General features: G+C 37.5%; 1 protein-coding gene and 1 pseudogene across 2 annotated transcripts in view; both read right to left on the bottom strand.

Moving 5' to 3' along the window:
* The window catches only part of OXR1 (oxidation resistance 1), a 354,710-nt gene extending 347,976 nt beyond the window's left edge, over positions 1-6,734 (bottom strand). For both annotated transcript variants that reach the window (XM_081816396.1, XM_081816397.1), the window contains exon 1: positions 6,604-6,734. In XM_081816396.1, coding sequence (XP_081672522.1) covers positions 6,604-6,713 — 110 coding nt within the window. In that variant the 5' untranslated portion in view covers positions 6,714-6,734. The remainder of the gene's footprint in view (positions 1-6,603) is intronic.
* A 10,694-nt stretch (positions 6,735-17,428) lies between these two features.
* Positions 17,429-17,545, bottom strand: LOC115937410 (U4 spliceosomal RNA; annotated as a pseudogene).
* Between the last annotated feature and the right edge of the window lie 2,003 nt (positions 17,546-19,548).

The raw sequence follows: 19,548 nt of genomic DNA, 5'->3' as shown, positions 1-19,548 counted from the left end.
AACTTACTCTTCTATGTTCTGGATCTACTCCTTTACAAGCTGAACATCCCCACTCATATGAGGATTCTTAAATTTTAGGCTCTCAAACCCACTCTCTCTTCTCAGCACCTTAATATAATAGTCATTCATTCAACATGCGCTTACCATCCTGGGTAATACAGTTATTTCGCCACCTAAGCTTTTCCTATCACTCAGAAAGTCTCATCTTTTTTTAATTAGAAATATTAGCTTTTTTTTATGTCTAAATTTCTCTCTCTCTCTTTCTCTCTCTCTTCCAGTAACAGACTGTTGACAATTCTGACTTTTACCCTTTACTATACAACTCAGGGTAAAAAATTTCCCTTTGCAATCTCTCTACTGACCCACATTTCTCCCCACTGTGAGTTCTGAGCCCTTTAAAAAAAGGTAATCCAAGTCTCTACTTCCTCTGCCACTGCAAATATTGCCCCTGAGAGCCTGCCATTTAACAGTGCAAATAGGAAAAGTAGTTTGCAGAATAGTGGTTAAGGCAACCTTTGAGAAAAGATTCTGACTTTCCCCCTCTTTAATACAAATAGACTGTTTCTGTCTCTCCAGAATCTTTTTTTCCTCCTAAATACTGGTGCCAAAGAATGATATAGAGGGATTCACTTTTTCTTGTATTCATTAAAGAACTTAAATAAAAATATTATAATGTGAATAATCTGACAAAGTATCTACACTTCTAATTTTGCATCTGTCTCATTTCTAGGGTTCTAACACACTATTAGTTTTGGATAAAGAAGATAAGTCAAATTAGTTTTCACCTCTTATTAGAGAGCGTTACTGAACTTGCCAGCATTCATAATAATATTTTATACTATAAGCATATTCAATATTCAATAAAGACCATTTACCACTTCTAAATTTAGTCAATACATCAATAACTTACACAATTCAGACTTTACTGTATTTCCAATCTATGGGCATCCATGATGGAATGGTTTGTTGACTTTTAATAAAACTCTATTAATCAGCTCTAAGTAAATATTTCCTTGACAATTAGCACATCTTCAGTATTTATACGGAACTAATCGGGTAAAATAGTTAGTGTATAATACAGGTCCTTTTCTAAAGTAAAAAAGGAAATGAGTTGATAAGACACTTTCTCAGAAACACGTATTTTCTCCCTAGCCTTGATGTCTGCAATCCAGAGAGCTAACAACATAGGGCCTCATCAGGGGCTCTGAATGACACAGAACCTTGTGACCCAGCAGTAGTTAATAATTTTCCTCACAACAGAAGTACTTCCAATAGTAAAAAGTGAAAATTAGAAAAGGTCCAATCTAAATGAGTGAAATAAATAACGCTACTGGCGTACAATGTGACCCAGCCTTTACACATGATGATGTTGCTTTATATCCATCAGAGAGATGACCATGGAAATTACAAAGTGAAAACAGAAGATGTCAAATATAATGCATGGTTTGAGTTCAGTTTTGCAAAACTTTGTGAGTATAAGTAGAAAAGAATATATCTCAGCATGTATAACTGTGGCTTTCTACGTATGGTAGGATTTTGATCATTTCTTATTGCTGCTTTATATTTTTCTATAGTGTTTGACTCTCCATAATTAGCATACTCCTTTATTTTTAGCAGTAAATGCAAGAGACATATTTGCACTCCTAAAAAATAAGCCATTTCTTCCCTTGCAGGAGAAACAACCATTTTGTTTCCCCAAACACCCTGGACATACCTTTTACTTATTTTTATTTATTTTTTTAAAGATTTATTTATCTCAGAGAAAGGGTGAGACCATGGGGGAAAGGGCAGAAGGAAAGAGAGAATCCTGAAGCAGACTGCCCGCTGAGCGTGGAGCCTGACACAGGGCTCAATCCCACCACCCTGAGATCACCACCTGAGTTGAAACCAAGAGTCGGCAGCTCAACAGACTGAGCCACCCGGGTGCCCCACCCTGGATGTACCTTTTAGAGCACTTACTACATTAAGTCAGTTATTTGATTACTTAGTCTTCTTGGCTAAGAGATGAGCTCCTATAAGAGTCATCATTACTTCCCATTAAGACAGCATCCCTGTAGTAAGCCTAGGGCACAGCACATTACAGATGCTCAATAGATTTTGACTGGCTCCTTGCCTCTTACTTTCATTCATCCAGTGTCTTCTTTCTCCCATACCTGGCTCTAGTTCAATTACCTTCACCTCTATCAGGTGCCACAGTCTTCAAGATGCTGTGAACAAAAGCTGAAATGTGCACAGGCATCGTAACAAAAAACAATTTGGTGTCAAAAAGATGGCATTTGGCAAAATCATTTAAGCCACCACTAGGATCACTCTCTGAATACTGGTTAACATATGTACAGTAACACTAATACAATGGAAACTAAGGGTGCAATAGGGCCAGGGGAGTAGAAAGTACGTGATTTCGTAGTGGAGGGTCTCTATGAGATGGGCAATGGAAGAGTCATTTTAGTTGAATTATAGCAAAGTACGGATATCTTTCTGTTGTGCTTCTTCTGTATCATGATGAAAACCTGACAATTCCTAGCCTGTCACATGACAAGTAGAACTAAGATTTACATTTTGTTGTTTAGGTAGCTCACCTTATATAATGTGGAAGGTTCACCTAAGTTTCTGATGGCAACAACCTCTTTACCTCCTCTAGGAAATTAGGGCACTCATCCACTACCCCCACTCTACCCTCAATACTATTCTAATGCCTGATCGTGTTCCCAGGTCCAGATATTCACTTCCTTCCAGGAGAGGCCCCAGGATATCTATATTTGAGGAAATTAAGGGAAACATTCTGGTTGGAAATGGGAACCAGGGCACTTGTTTGGAAGCCACACACACATAGCAAAGGTATCGCTTTACCAGGTAGTGTTTGTTTTGTATGGGCAGTTAAGTGGTTAGGGGTACCAACCGGCTGCCTGCGTTCATTTCCTAACTCTGCTACTTAGTGGCTGTGTCATATTGGGCAACTTTCTACTAAAGTTTCTGTGCCTAAATTCTCACTTGTGGAAATGCAAATAGCAACGCTACATCGCTAACAAGGTTGTGTGAGGAGTATGTGGGTTAATATCCACAAAGCGTCTAAAAATGTGTCTGGTACAAGGTAAATGCCATGTAAATGTTCACTCTTGATAATATTTACTTAGCTTTCATGTCATAAAAACTGAATGTTTTGAAACAAATGTTTTGAAACATTATATACATATATGTTATATAAACATACATTATATATTTATATTACATATAATCTTATAAAAATATTAAAAAACAGACAGGTTGAAGATGATCATCAGGGAAGAAGCACTAAAAGTCCTTTCAAATACCCCTTGGTATCACACCATTTCCCTCTTTGTGCTATAGAAATAGGACTCTTTTTCAACTCTCTCTGCTTCCTCATATCTCCTGTTAATTACCTCTGCTACCAGTAACAATTCTTTCCCTCAGATCATAGCCTGGAATCTGTCACCTGTTTATAGATGTCTGCAATTGATTTTGTACATCCCTTTGTCTCTATCTCAACCAAAGTCAATTCAATCATTGCCTCCCTCTGGTAATTATTTACTGAAGAGGAAGACTCATGAAACAGCTGTTGTATGTTACCATGTGATTCTTATAATCAATTCCTACCACTCTCCTTACTTGATTGGCACTGCACGGTTTCCCAGAAATTTGGACATTTCCTAGATTGTATTTCTTTTTGAGATTCTGTATGAAAGGGCCAAATTATTTTATATTTTTTTCAAATGTCATACCCATAACTACTAGAGCAAGGAAGTTTCTTTTAATATGCAAAAAAGATAATTTTCCTATACTGGGTATTTAAAAGCTGGGAGGATTGCTTGGATAGTTGTTAACATGAATTTCTAAATTCTTCAACTGCATGCAGGGATCACAATTAGGCACCCCCTTTCCATTAAGCCTCAGAGTCAACTTTTAAAATCACCTCATGGATATGGTTAGATAGGTACAATGTCATGGTAAGCAGAGCAAACGGTTCACAGATTCAAGTGGATTTTGACAATAAACTCTGCTAACATTAGTGACATAGCCAAACAGAGGGGAGTCTGGCAGAAGTGGAACTCAAAAGAATCACAGAGATAAAGACTGACAGTGTTCCTCTAATTCCCAGACATGAAGAAGCTGCCCTAAGAAACAGATGGGAGTGTCTGGCCGATACATCCTTATTGACAGATACATCGCCCCAGGTGTACCCTGTCCCCAGCTGAATTCCTTGAACCCTGGAAGCATATGACTCTCCTTGCAATGATCATTTGATCATCAGCCAGTCCTCTGACTTAGAGTCCCATGAAGTTTTCCACCACAGTCACAGAATGCACTGGTCAGGCCAAATCAAGCATCCCATGCAGTTAAACATTACATATCTTATTTTAAATTAATAATCTGTCAAACCAGTTTCTCTTCCAATGTCAGTCAGTATTTTCATGTCTTAGTTTCTGAATTTCAAAACAGAGAGCCAGACCCTTGTAAAAACCTTTTACAAGATTTCTGTAAAATTCGTACCTTTGAGATGGAAAGAATTCTAACAAATTTCAGATATTCAGATTCTTTAAGATATCCCACAATCAAAAAAATTTTTTAGAATGAAACTATTTATTTGCCATTGAATTACCTATTTTGCATTTTTTCACTCATTTGCACAGCATAAATGTATAGAATAGCTACCAAATTCTAAGAGCTGTGCTAGACAACTGGGCTGGAACCACAACATACAATCACTTCTCTTTGTGGAGTTCACTGCATCTTGAATGGCCCTAACATCACATTGAAGGGATGGCCTTTGACTAAACCATTACATCACATCAAGTCAGCTGTTAGCCAAGGTACATACCAAGGACAGCTTCAAATGTTTGCCCTGTCCTGATTCTGGGAACCAGGCCACATCACACCCTATCTTGAGATATGACAATCAAACCTGTGTTTTAATTTCCTCCACCCTCTCCTGCTTCTTATTTGTCTCTTCTTATTATATTCTCCTCCTCCTCCTCGTTCTCCTTCCTGTCCCTTCCCCTTCATCTTTTTCTTTCTTCTTTGGCAGGCAGCCGGCTTTTTGAAGATTCATCTCCAACACATGCATTTGCCAGGCATGTAATTTCTTTAAATAAATGCGTCCTTAATATCTTCCAGGGGCTTGGGGGCGCCTGGGTGGCTCAGTTGGTTAAGCATCTGTCTTTGGCTCAGGTCATCATCCCCGGGTCCTGGAATCAAGCCCTGAGCTGGGCTCCCTGCTCAGTGGGAAGTCTGCTTCTCCCTATCCCTCTGCTCTTCCCCACCCCCCACCACAACCGCTTGTGCTCTTTCTCTCTCCCTCTCGAATAAATAAATAAAATCTTTTTAAAAAAATATCTTCCAGGGGTTTGAAGGGGTTCACACATTCTATAGAATTTTTTTCTTTCTTTTTTTTTTTTTTTAAAGATTTTACCTATTTATTTGACACAGAGAGAGAGACAGCCAGAGAGGGAACACAAGAGGGGGAGTGGGAGAGGGAGAAGCAGGCTCTCCGCCGAGCAGGGAAGCCCGATGCGGGGCTCGATCCCAGGACCCTGGGATCATGACCTGAGCCGAAGGCAGACGCTTAACGACTGAGCCACCCAGGTGCCCCTATAGAATTTTTTTCTTATTTTAATGGTGATTTTATTTTAATAATATAAAATGTTTTACAGTAATAATTCATAACATAGTTTTTTCATTTATTTTTACAGAATATATTTTAGCTTCTTTAATTCATTTCTTTTTTTGCAAACTGAGATCCTTAGCACCCAGTAGGAATCCAAGGACATATTCTAGGGAACCCATAAAAACTGGGTCCTTTGGAAACACTACTCTAAATCTAAACAAATAATTCTACCCTTTGCCCTAAAGAAATTGCTTACTTAACTAAAAATAAACAGATGGAGCTAAGTGGCAGAAACCAGTCTTTCATGCTATCTATATTTCCAGCACAAATTAAAGACAAGGATGAGATGGGCTCCTATGAAAATGGGCAATATTACCAGGTCTTTCTTATACTCACATATTGAATACTGTGAATTTGTATCATATCACTTATTCACCTCTTTATATTTATAAAAACAAAATCCAAAGTCCAAAAACATGGCTTCCAATTCATCCCTGCTAGTACTGCTCTCTGTTGCCATAGAAAAGTTGTTGATTATATGCCAAAAAAATCTTCATACCGCTTATTTTAAATTACAAACAGCATTTAAACATGAACTGGATGTCAAAGATTATTCAGAATGCCAGCTATTTAAAGATATGAATCTATAATGGAATTTTCTCTTCCATATTAGAGTTCTATTCCCTTTAGTTTGGGTAGATCTGTTGAAATAGAAAGTCTGAAGAAAAGTACTGATGAGAAAATACCTAGCCAATCCTTAAAGCTTCCCTTGCAGCCTGTTCTTCCTGTAGCTGGGATTATAACAGTAGCTAGGACCACTGAATGAGTGTGTGATTCCTACTTATCTCTCCACTAGGTTGTTTGGAAAGAAAGACATGGGATGTCACTGGGATTCATAAAAGGCGTGAACCCTTTCCAGAGTCCCCAGATATCACAGTGCTGAAAGTGTTAAAGTTTAAATTCTAGGTAGCTTTCCTTACCTTAACACAGGACACCAATCTCTGGAAACCAGACTTTTAAAGTTCTTTCTCTGTTCCAGTTCTGACAGTACAATTTTCCCACAAAATACTGCTTGAGGATGTGCATGCATATGGATTAGGTTAGAAGGTAATTCACTTACCACGATAAATTAGATACAGACATTGCAGCAATTTATGGAGGAGTCTTGTGGAGAAGTTTTCTCTAGATTTCAGAACAGGGAATGAGTAGGTCAAGTAGACAAGACCACTGGGAATTTCAGCTTTGCTGCTGGAATGATGCACTTACAGTTTGAAATAACCTACAAAGAAAAGAAATAAAATGTTATCTATAGAACCCAGTCTATATGACTTTTCACAAACGTATTTCATCCAGGTCAATAGTTTTGTCATGGTATAAGACACACAAAAAATATATTTTTCTCAAAATATAAGACATATTATAAACCAAAGATAAAATTAAATCAACCCTATGATAAGCTGAATGCTTTACCTTTAAAATAAGTTTAAAGATTAATACAATGTTCATTCCCTGAAGTAGAGAAGACAGGGAAAGAACAGAATGTGTTTTTAGATGCACCAATTTTTTTCTCCATATGGTCAATCAGTTATGCTCTCTAAATTAGTTTTATATACTTGTACTAAAAGGATCAAAACAAAGATCCTAATTGGCCATAGCACACATTAAAAAAAAAAAAAGCTCCTTGGCACAAATTATTATCATGTCCAAAGCTGTAACAAAAAAAAAATAATAATTCACTACTACTTCTAAGCAAATGAGAATTTTTATTGAGTAACATGTGGGAGGCAAGGCAGTATGTATTTACCTAACCTTTCCACACACTTTTTATGAGCATCTACTCTGCAGTGTGTCCTATGATCTTGAACCAAAATTTCTGTAGGGCACAATTAACTCCATGGTACTGTATTAGGGACTTCAGTTCAGGTCATTAACCCAGTACAGTTCAATTAAACAAACATTCATTGAGGATATACTATGTGTACATACACTATCCCAGGTACAGTTCAGGGATAAGGATAAATGACACACAAATAAGACATGTTTCTGCCTTCAAAGAATGTTTTATGTAAAGAAGATGATTATAGGGCGCCTGGGTGGCTCAGTTGGTTAAGCGACTGCCTTCGGCTAAGGTCATGATCCTGGAGTCCCGGGATCGAGTCCCGCATCGGGCTCCCTGCTCAGCAGGGAGTCTGCTTCTCCCTCTGACCCTCCTCCCTCTCGTGCTCTCTCTCATTCTCTCTCTCGCAAAAAAAAAAAAAAAACCTGAAAAAAAAAAAAAAGATGATTATAATAAAATGGAGTAAGTTTTCTAATAAAGGTTTACACAGAGTATATAGAAGCAAAAAGACTGAGCAAAGCCAGTCTTAGGGATTTGGAAGGATTTCTAAAGAAGATACGGACCAAACTACTAACATTAGGTTTGGCTGCAAATTAAAAAAAAAAAAATTCCAAACTCAGAGTGGCTTAGAAAAGACAGTTTATTTCTCTCTCCTATAAACAAATCTTGAGTCTTAAGAAGTCCAAAGAAGATACAGCAATTCTATAAACACACAAGATGGAGGCTTCCTTCTTGTCATTCTACCATTCTCACCATGTGGTTCCCCTACATGTTCCAAGTGGCTGCTGAGCTCCAGAGAGTCTCTGTGTTCCAGTCAGCAAGAAGAAGAAGGAAAGAAGGATGCTTTCTGAAATTTACACATGACATTTCTCCTTGCACTTCACAGGACACAGCTTAGTCACTTGGCCACTCTTATTCTATTGGAGACTAGAAAATGAAGCCATTATTCTAGGCAGCTACAAACCAAGGTGTCTATTAGAAACTGGGGATAAAAGTGGGTATTGGGAGAAAACTAGCATTGTTTGCCATTATGTTTGTGACTCGGTGACTTTTACTCACAATATTTTATGATTCTGTACCTACTGCAAAGTGACAAATGTGGGGCAGAGGTGAGGTGCAATCAGTCTGTGGTTTGTTGGTAATTTTACGTATTTGATATATAACGTTAAACATCAAACTCCTTCAGTTTTCTTAAATCATTCATAGAATCAACAAAATATTTTGTGTGCCCTATTATTTACCAGACTCTAAGTATGAAGGACACAAGATTAATAAAATATGGTCTTTGCACATAAAGAATTTACTGTCTAACATAGATGTCATCATGTAAAAAAATAAAAAATAAAATGCACTCTGAAAATTGCTCAGTATATACAAGGGCATATGAGCAGCTACAGGGGAAGAGAGAAATAACCATAATTCTAATGGATTCTAATTTTAATAGACCTTGTCTGCCAGTTGAGTAAGCAGCTATAAGATCTATATCTAAAATGGTCTCCTTACATTCCCAAAGAGGTTTTCAAGTCCACCCTGCCCTTGGTTAATTGTTAAAGCATATGGACTTCCATCTGTTAAGGACAGAGGAACTCCAAATTCTGCTCCCAAAATTGGTAACTTCAAACTCTCAAAATCTGTATTACCTGATTCTTATCAAGGGTTCGATTACCAAAAAAGAAAAAAAAATAAAAATGTATGTACTATTGTCTGATATAATTCATTCTAGATAATTTTAATTCTTAATTCTATTTTTAAAAAGCTGTGTATCTGGATGTCATTATTTTAATATGTAACCAAATTACTTTTACTGAATTATACTTTGGGGTTTTGCCAAGAGTTTGCATTGAGGGATGTCAATAAAGATAATAATAAATAAACAAGTGAAATCCAGGCCTGTGAAATCAGCTATAAGGTTTAGCAGGATATTTACCAACACAAAAATGTTGCCCTTATGAGCACTCAAAGCAAAAATGTGCCAAGTTTCAACACTAAGAAAACTATTATTCTAAAATTCTGAGTTGCTTTAATCCTATGGGGACATTATCCTTCTTTCTTTGCTTTAACTTCTGAGAAGCTCTGCAACAAATTTGTCACATTTCTTTAAGAACTATTCCAGGCTTCAAGGTTTGCATTTTTATCCTAACTTTTTTTTACCTTTTCAGGCAAGTTTAATTTTTAACCTGTTTTTGATAAACACACATACATATACAAACATATGCACATATATATATATACATGCATGTAAATAAATATAAAACCCTCCCTAAGTCTTTTTTAGAGTGAGAAAGAATATAATTAAAAACAACAATTCCAGATTTACCTGCTTCTGAAGAATATAGGAATAACATGTGAAGAAATTTGATTTCAGGATCTTTGATCAAACCATATGAAACTATTGTTTTTGTAGGTCAAAATGGCCAAGTATTATCAATGTATATGGTGCAACTTTATATAACTGAAGGGTTGACCAAAACAGCCTCTTACTGTTGCCTTCAACCTGACTCAACTTTAGACAGGCTTCTTCCTGACTCTAGACCCCTGACCTCTCTTTTCTTATAGTGTTTACTATAGAAAACTTCCAATTGTAAAATCTTTCTCTGCCCCTTTGAGATAAGAATCTATCAGTTTATTGCCAGTTGCACAACCCAGTAATGTCTTTCTTAAGAACTTCCATCCATTGGAAATGTAACCATCAAAGATTGTGCTCTACCTCCCAGTCTCTGTGGGAGGATAGGTGCCTAACTTCTTTAAGTACCAACCAGCAAACACAGATGGCCTGATCACATTGAGCAACCTCCTCCTAACATCCTCCAGTACTTTTCAACTAGCTCACTCTAGCACTTAAACCCTCCTGTCCTCTGTTTCAGCAGAATTGAGATCAGTCACTGTCCCTTATTGCAAAAGTCTTGAATTAAGTTTTCCTTGCCTGTTGAACTCAGCCTGGTTTAATTTTTCTTTGGGAGGGTTTTTTTTTTTTTTTTATTCCTTAAAGTTCAGGAAAATTTCCTAAGATGCTGGCAATGTTGTTAAAAAGTACAGTCTTTTCTCAATGCCCTTTACCTGTAATAACTACCAACTTGGATTTTTAAAAGTTTATATTAAATGTGGACTTATAAAATAAAATAAATATTAGAAAACTGCATTTTTTTCTGATTTTATACCTAGGTATTTATAAGAATAAAATATATGAACATAAAAAAATTCATAGTGGCCCTTCATAATGATTTACAATAATCACTCTGGCATTTATTTTGGTATTATATCATCTTTTATTTTCATTTGCATCCTATAACTATCTAATTTATTTCTTCAAGCATACATACCCACCAGACATTCAATAAAGTTTACTAAATTTTGTTAACACAAAAAAGACTATGATGTGATGTTTTCAAAGGCCTTAGAGGTGGACTTGTTATTCCCTTTAAATGGCACTAAATGATTCATTGCTTGCCAGTGAAACCTTTCCAAAGAAAATAGGATTTTCAGGAGAGATTAAATTTTCTGTACATTTTGATGATTCAAAATCTTTTTTTATAAGGATTTATTCATTTATGAGAGTGAGAGCATGAGCAGGAGGGGCAGAGGGAGAGAGAATCTAAAGCAGATTCCATGCTGAGAGCGGAGCCTGACTCGAGGTTCAATCCCAGAACACTGAGATCATGATCTGAGCCAAAACCAAGAGTCAAATCATTAACCAAGTGAGCCACCCAGGGGCCCCCATGATTCACAATCTTTATGCAAATCCCAACAGCATTCTCCACACTTAAGTATGAATTTATATCTTTCAGGCGAAATTCTAACATTACTAACAGCCTCCACCTGCCTCACTGTCACAAAGAGAGTGTATTTTCACATTAGGGAAAACTTTTTAAAATATATGGATTGATTTGACTTTGCCTGAATGCCCAGCCATGATTGTAAGTTATAAGCATACGCACAACTGTTCTCTTGAGGTCACTCCTTTAGCACAACGTTAAGGAAAATAGTATGTGAATTTAATACAAGATCCCTCATTTGACATATTCATTAAAAATGTGAATAACCTGGGGCACCTGGGTGGCTCAGTCACTTAAATGTCTGACCCTCGATCTCAACTCAGATCTTGACCTCAGGACTGTGAGTTCAAGCCCTGTGCTGGGCTCCATGCTGGGCCTGGAGCCTTACGAGAAGGGAGAGAAAAGAGAGAGAAGAGAAGAGAGAGGAGAGGAGAGGAGAGGAGAGGAGAGGAGAGGAGAGAAGAGAAGAGAAGAGAAGAGAAGAGAAGAGAAGAGAAGAGAAGAGGGAAGAGGAGGGAAGAGAAGAGAAGAGAAGAGAAGAGAGGAGGGAAGAGGAGGGAAGAGGAGAGGAGAGGAGAGGAGAAGAGAAGAGAAGAGAAGAGAAGAGAAGAGAAGAGAAGAGAAGAGAAGAGAAGAGAAAAAGTGAATAACCCCTGAACACAACAATGGATTATTGAGATTATATTTTACCAAAATAATTCTTTTAATCATTTTATTCATGAATAAGATCTGGGGCTCCAAATTGAGCTGAAAGGAATACCACATTCAAATATGTTCATTTTATTGTAAACACCTTGCCATTTAGTTATATAACATGAAAGAACTTATGTAAAGTGATTTTACTTAAGTAAAAAAAGAATTTTCATAACTTAGTCCCATGAATACATAAATGATTTTGTATCTTTAAGATGTTAAAATTCCATGAAGATCAGTTTAAATAACCTGCCATATGATAAACATATGTTTTGATATACTCCATACTTAAGACAGTAAATCTATAAAAAATTATTTGGAAGAAGAATGAAAATGATTAAAGGTTCTGACCATATGCACTATCGAGTGTCCATAGTGAAGTGCCCTTGCTTTGCCTAGAAAAAAGAGAGCTTAGAGTCGAAAGGTGATACTAAATACTATAGAAAAATTTCAAACTGGGTAAGACCAATGGTTCATTGGATTTTGTTTAATTTCACTAAGGGCGTTATAAGCGATAATGGGCATAAAGTGAAGAATAAAATGCATTAAGTAGAGAAAAAACTTTTTATGCTAAATATTCAAAATAAATTTTAGAAAAATGAATAATCAAAAAAATACTAGAACATTTTGAGTTTTTCAGGGTGGTTTCCTTATTATTATCAGATCAAAGGCCTCTTCCTTGCTTTCTGGTTTCCCTATGGACTAATACCAGTATTTCCCAACCTAGCTTCCCTACTCTGGTTGAGCTTGCTTGCTCAAATGCTCATTCCTGTGCCCTGACTAGACTACAAAGTTCTGATTCTTAATCTGTGGCCTGACGTTCTCTTTCTTCTCTAATTGCAAGTATCCAAATTCTTCAAGGATCAATACAAGCCCCCCATATCCTAGGAACTCTTGCCTCATAGTCTCAGGCTTCTCTGATCTCCTCTCTTTCTGAACTTACATCCAATTTAGTAATTAAAATATATTAAGCATAAAAATGTGTACATAATTTTTCATGTATGTTATTTTTACTTGCTTCAATAAACTAAGTTTAAAAGGTCAAAAATTATTTTTTATGTTCAATCTCCAAAGCATCTAGATAAGTACCAGTACTCTCCAGCTGTCAATGAACTAGTGGACAAAAATGTGATACTTTAGCAGCAATACGAATTGAAGGACTAAAAAATAATGGTTCGAACATGAACTTTTTTCCTTATAGTCTCATATTTGTATTATGAATTTCAGGACCTCCAGAGATTTGGAAGAATATAAGTCAATCACTGGGGAAAGATATTCTTTTTCTTGTGAAAATTCTAGTTACATATAGGGACAAATCCTTAAAATAAACAAGAAAACCAAGCTAAGAATTTGCCTTTTCCCTTTATCTTATAGATGTTTCTCTAGAGATAAGATTTTTAAAAAGAGGGTTCTGCCTTGAATTTTTATAATTTATATTATCTTGTTAATTTTAAAATAATAAATTTATGCATATAGAGCAAAATCAAAAGGATATACAATGAAGATACACAGTTCTCCCTTTCCTATCCTCTGTCCCAGCCATCCAGTCAGATCCCCTTCACTGCAATTATTACTACCAGTATCTTATCCTCATAGGGATATTCTCTGGATTTCTATCCATACCAAACTATTCCTAGCTATCTACTCATCTCCCCATCTATCCATCTACTTAGTCTTCACAAAATGGTAGCCTATTATACACACTTTCTTTGGCACTTTGTATTTTCACATACATGCATAATCATAAGCCTATATACAATATTTCCCTATGGGTCCAAACATAGAGATGCCTCATTACCTCTAAGAGTTGTGTATCATTTCACTGAATGGATTTACCCTAATTTATTAGCTCATCTCACACTAAAGGAGATTTAGTTTGCTTCTGATATTTGCAATTACATGCAAGGCTGCAGTGTATATCCTTATATATAAGATACAATGTAAATGCATGTTTGTGGATAAATACCTGGAAGTAAAATTTCTGGGTCAAATCTATGCATATTTTTAATTTTAAAGAAACTGGTAGATTGCCTTTCATAGAAGGTGTACCAGTTTACAATCCTACCAGCAATGTATAAGCTTAATTATTCTGGCATTCCTGCTTTGTAGAGTACCAATAAGCCAGGCAGATTTTATAAATACACTTCCTGAAGTGTATTCAATATTCCAAGCCAGAAATATTGCTCCACACATCCAATTAGGCACTAGGCCTGGTTATTCTACCTCTGTGATATCTTTAGAATATGGCCACTTTTCTCCATTCGTACCACCAGTGTCCACGATCTCATGCCTGCATAATAACAATGACCTTATAAGTAGCCCCACTTTATTTAGTTCTCATCTAAAACATTCTTCTGCAGCACACTACAGGCTGAGGGCTCCTTGTGGGATGCAGTCATTTTCTAGGGAAGAGCAGCAGAACAGAGAGGCAGGGATGGTGACGTCAGAAAAACCTGGGCATGATTTCCAGCTATGCTTCTTGCTAACTTCTGGCCTCAAGAAAATTAAGTACATTCCCTTGCTTGTTCCTTTATTTAAAAAAAAAAGAAAGAAAGAAAGAAAGAAATGTTGGGGCACCTGGGTGGCTCAGTCGTTAAGCATCTGCCTTCGGCTCAGGTCATGATCCCAGGGTCTTGGGATCGAGCCCCGCATCGGGCTCCCTGCTCAGCGGGAAGCCTGCTTCTCCCTCTCCCACTCCCCCTGCTTGTGTTCCCTCTCTCGCTGTGTCTCTGTCAAATAAATAAAATCTTTAAAAATAAAATAAAATAGAAATGTTAATAGTACTTATAAGGAAGGTCATAGTGAAAAGTAAAAAAAAAAAAAATGCATGAAAGGACTTAATATTGCCTGGCACACAGGAAGAGTTCAAAAAATGATAATGCTGGGGCCGCTGGGTGGCTCAGTTGGTTAGGCGTCTGCCTTTGGCTCAGGTCATGATCCCAGGGTCCTTGCTCAGCGGGGAGCCTGCTTCTCCCTCTCCCTCTGCCTGCCCCTCCCCCTGCTTGTGCTCTCTCTCTCTCTGTCTATAAATAAGTAAAATCTTAAAAAAATGATAATGCCAATGATGACAATAATGAAGGAGGAGATTGTGATAATAAATTTGTCCCAGTATCCATTAATTGCTCTATCTGCCCCCACATTAAAGCCCTAATTCCTTGAGATAGTTTATAAGACTTGACATGATTTAACACCTGCTTCCCTTCCAGCCTTCCTCTCTCACTGAGGCCCCACCACCCTTTCTCAACCCCACCCCCCACAAGCCACTCTATTTCAGCTAAATGGACTTGGATTTTCCTGAATCCACCTGTGTCTCTTTAGCTTAGCCATTCCATTCACATGCTAGTCCCATTGCATGTTATACACATATCCCTTTCCCCCTCTGCTGGGCTAACTTCCAAATCATTACAACTCAACATAGACAGTGTTTTGTCCAAACTTTCCCAATACTTGGTAGGTGTAGCCCCCTATGCTCTCTCATAACACCTTGCTCCAAATGCATGATGATATTTAAAAATAGTGGTTTACTTCATTAATGCAGGTCTGTATTTCCCTCTAGATTGCAAGACAGAGAGAAAATCTCAATATAACCTGGCAAACCCAAGGCCTAGCCTAATACCTGGGACAAAGAAGGTCCTCAATAAATGTTTGCTGAAAAAAAAAGAAGAAATATCTGAAATCAAGAAATGTAAAATTCTACAGATTGCTGAAGTAAAAGCAGTGTCTCTTTTCCTTCTAAATTATAAAAATATCATTTATTTTTTATATTTATGGGTTCCAAATTTCAAATGTTATTACTTTTTAAAAAAAATTTTAATATTTTTTGAAACTTGGATATTAATTATGGAATATTAATTATGGAAACTTGGTAGAAGTCATTCCAATTTTCAAATGTTTTGCTACTCAATTTTGTCCAGAATATCATTTAGTAGTAAATACGTAAACTAACATCTTTGCTTGGATATGCAAAATAGGGTCAATCAATCCTGATATTCTAGCCACATCAGCAATCATCACACAGACTTTCTAACAGGATACAGACGTGTTTCTCTAGAACAACTGAGTGGCCAAAGTCATCATGGATGCAGACCAAATAGTGTAAATTCCTCCCAAGTTGTTGTTTTTTTTTTTAAAGATTTTTATTTATTTTTTTGACAGAGAGAGAGAGAGAGACAGCGAGAGAGGGAACACAAGCAGGGGGAGTGGGAGAGGGAGAAGCAGGCTTCCCCGCCAAGCAAGGAACCCAATGCGGGACTTGATCCCAGGACCCTGGGATCATGACCTGAGCCGAAGGCAGACGCTAAACGGCTGAGCCACCCAGGCGCCCCGCTCCCAAGTTGTTTTTACACACTTCTGATACCTAGCCTGAAAATATAGTCTTTGCAGAGCGTTGAGAAATCCCATGTATTAAAACTTCAGATCAGCACAGATGGTAACCCTGGAGACAAGCTAATGCAAAGCTTTATGTGTCCTTTTACTGCACAGCACCTGTCATTTTACTTATATTAAAGCCATTTCATGGGAGGTATTAGTATTCAATTGAGCATGTCAGTAATTGGTCTAAAAGCATTTATCACAGAGACTTGGCTATATTTATGATTATCCTAAGTACGCACTTCAGAAATATCCCCTATGTTCAACTTACAGGAAGTATTTACCATAGCCAGAGAAATAAAGGGTTCTGGACCTTACAGTAATTCTTAGATAAATCATCACACTAAACAAAGATCACCTTAAAGCAGTTTAGGATTTTTTTCTTCAGAATAATTGATTATACCAGATATTGTTACAATTCTCTGAGAATAAAATCATTTTATTTTTATATAAACTACAAAGATACCTTTTCCACCATGCTTTTGTGCTTTGATCTCAATGTCTCTTGAACTGTAATGCAATCATAAGCTTCTCTGTGGCCTCTATCTTCCCTCTCTTCCTCTTCCTGGCCTTCTTCTTTCCCGTCCCTGATAGTATACAACCTTTCCTTGTCTCAGCTATGACTTCAAACTAGTCCTTTCTCTTATGTCTTCCCTTTGCTGACCAACTCCACAAACCGCTCCTCTGCATCCATCGCCTTGCCCTTCTTACCACCCACTTTTGCTTGCCGGTTTTTATCCCAATATTCTGATCACCCGTCAACTGGCCCATACGTAACTACTAATTCCAGTAGCCTCCGTCAGACTCCACTCTCTGTCCACTCGTTCTGGACACTCCTTCCTTGACTTCCAGGATGCTGAAGAAGCCAGGCTCCCCCACCCACTCTGCTCTTCACTGAGCCATCATCTTTCTCCCATTTCCTTTATGTGGCTATTCTCCAAAGTTCTGTTTAACTTTGATTTTCCTAGTGGATAATTAACAGATTTCTATGTACCTCATCCTTTTTCCTGACTTCCAGAATCATCATTCCGAATTATTTATTAAACAGTTGCCCAATTTTGTGTTTGTTTTCACTGCTCAGTAATATCTCTTTCAGTCATTGTCTCCTTTTTATCCCTACTACCATCACCCATGTTCAAGCCCTGACTGTCTTCTGTCTTGACCAAGGTTTTTTTTCAGATTTTTAATTAGCAATAATCGCGCCTCGGATAAACCTCACTGGCCACAATACTGCCACTGCATAAAGCTTTTTTTTTCAAATTTTTAAAGCAACTAAAAATTAACGAAGGCAGTATTTTAAAATCTTAAGAAGGACCAATGGCTGACATCTTAATTGAAGAAAAGAGTTTTAAAAGGTTCCTTCGATAGTTCATTTTTTTTCCTATGGGTGAGTTTTTTTTTTTTTTTGAACTGAAGTATAGTTGACACCCAGTGTTACATTGGTTTCAGGTGTACCACAGAGTGATTGGACAGCTCTGTACTTTACCCTCTACTCCCCACCAGCTGTCCCCATACGGTGCTCTCACAGCGTCGCTGACTATATTCCCTAGGCTGTGCCTTTCGTCTTTGGGCAGTTTAAAATCGTAAGTGCTTGGGGTGCCTGAGTGGCTCATTTGGTTAAGCGTCCGACTTTATTTCAGCTCAGGCCATGATCTCAGGGTCATGATCTTACAGCGCTCTGCGGCAACGCGACGGGCTCTGCGCTGGGAGAGGCACCTGCTTAAGATTCTCTCTCTCTCCCTCTGCCCCCAGACGCCCCACCACCCACCCTCGCATGCGTACACACATTTCTCTCGCTCTCTTTCTCTCTAAAAAAAATAAAATCCTTAGTGTTTGATAAACAGCATGTTGATGTTTGGAAAATAAGCACTCCTACTTCCCTCAGCACTCGTGTCCTCTGGTACACAGTTTACAAATCACTGGCTGGAAATGGTTGCAGTGGCCTTCAAACTTGTCTCTGACCCCTAATCCATAGCACAAATTAATTTTACCAAGGCAAAGCACTTACAGATGCAAACTCCTTGCTTAGAAATAGTCATTCCAAGTGAGCAGTCATTCCACGTAGATTTTACACTTGGGATCCTCTTCCATATGGTCTATCCTATATTTTCTGGCTTGTCTACATTCAGGTGGGATTACTACTGTTCAGTGGGTTTATTTTCACCCTCTACTGGAGGCCTAGCACAGCACACTGTACCTTGGAACTGGTCAAACATATTAAATTGAATTCTCAGTGCAAAACTCAAGGTTTTCAGGTATACATTATTGTGCTCAAGGGTAGCACTAAATAAATGAGGCTTTTAAAAAAAGTATGATATATCTAAACTGCCTAGTGTTTTTAGAATTTACAACAAATTTTGATGAGTCACTAAAGGTTCAGTCCCTTGTGGAAAGCCCCGCAGAAATGACTGCCAAGACTCGGTTTAATTAAAAACAGAAAGAAACAAAGCAGCAGATTGGTTTTTTTTTCCCCCTAAATAAATGTTTCAAGTAAAAAAGTATCGTAGGGGCACTTAATGAATCTTTCTGTACTTTCAGAACATAAGCACTTACACATTCAGAAGTAACTTGGGAGAAGTGAGGAAAACCAGCCACGGACACAATGCATTTTAGGAATGTAACATATACTTATTGCTGCTTTCAGCTGCTTCAGCTTTCCTGAAGGCTTTTCAGGCACTGCTTAAGGCCCTTCAGGGTTCAGCCTGTGTCACCTTGTTAATCCTCATCTCAAGTTACCCCACCCTTCCTGCTTCCGAAGCCCTGGCCACATCTGTGCCTGGTTCCTCATCAAATAAACTAAACACTTCCATGCCTGTTTGCTCAGAATGAACACACTGATCATTACGTTCCCACTTCCAGCAATGTCTGTCCCTTACCTGTCCAGAAAATGTATTTGTCCTGAAGAGTCCAGCTCAAGTATCAACATCCCACAATTTAAAATTAGGTAGAATGTGTGTCCCCTTCATATTTGTATCTTTTTCATGATATACATATTTCTGTTGTAATATTTATCATATTTCATTTAGTGTTATGGCTTATCCGCTAAAGGTAGGTTAGTATTATATTAAATTATTTAACTACTTAAAAAAAATAGTCATTTACTTAAGAAATATGGAATTTGAAGTTTCTGGCCACAGGGGTAGTAGAGCACCCTTATGTTATAACAAATAGATAAACGGAGAGAGGACATAGTAATATTTATTTAAAATGTATTTATTTGTAGATAATATTTTAGAATAACTACAAAAACA

Source organism: Leptonychotes weddellii, chromosome 4 (assembly GCF_054177405.1).
Source record: "Leptonychotes weddellii isolate Sample4059 chromosome 4, ASM5417740v2, whole genome shotgun sequence".
In the NCBI taxonomy this organism is placed as follows: Eukaryota; Metazoa; Chordata; class Mammalia; order Carnivora; family Phocidae; genus Leptonychotes; species Leptonychotes weddellii.
The sequence above is the reverse complement of the archived record's forward strand: the minus strand, read 5'-3'. Positions and strand labels throughout refer to the sequence as shown.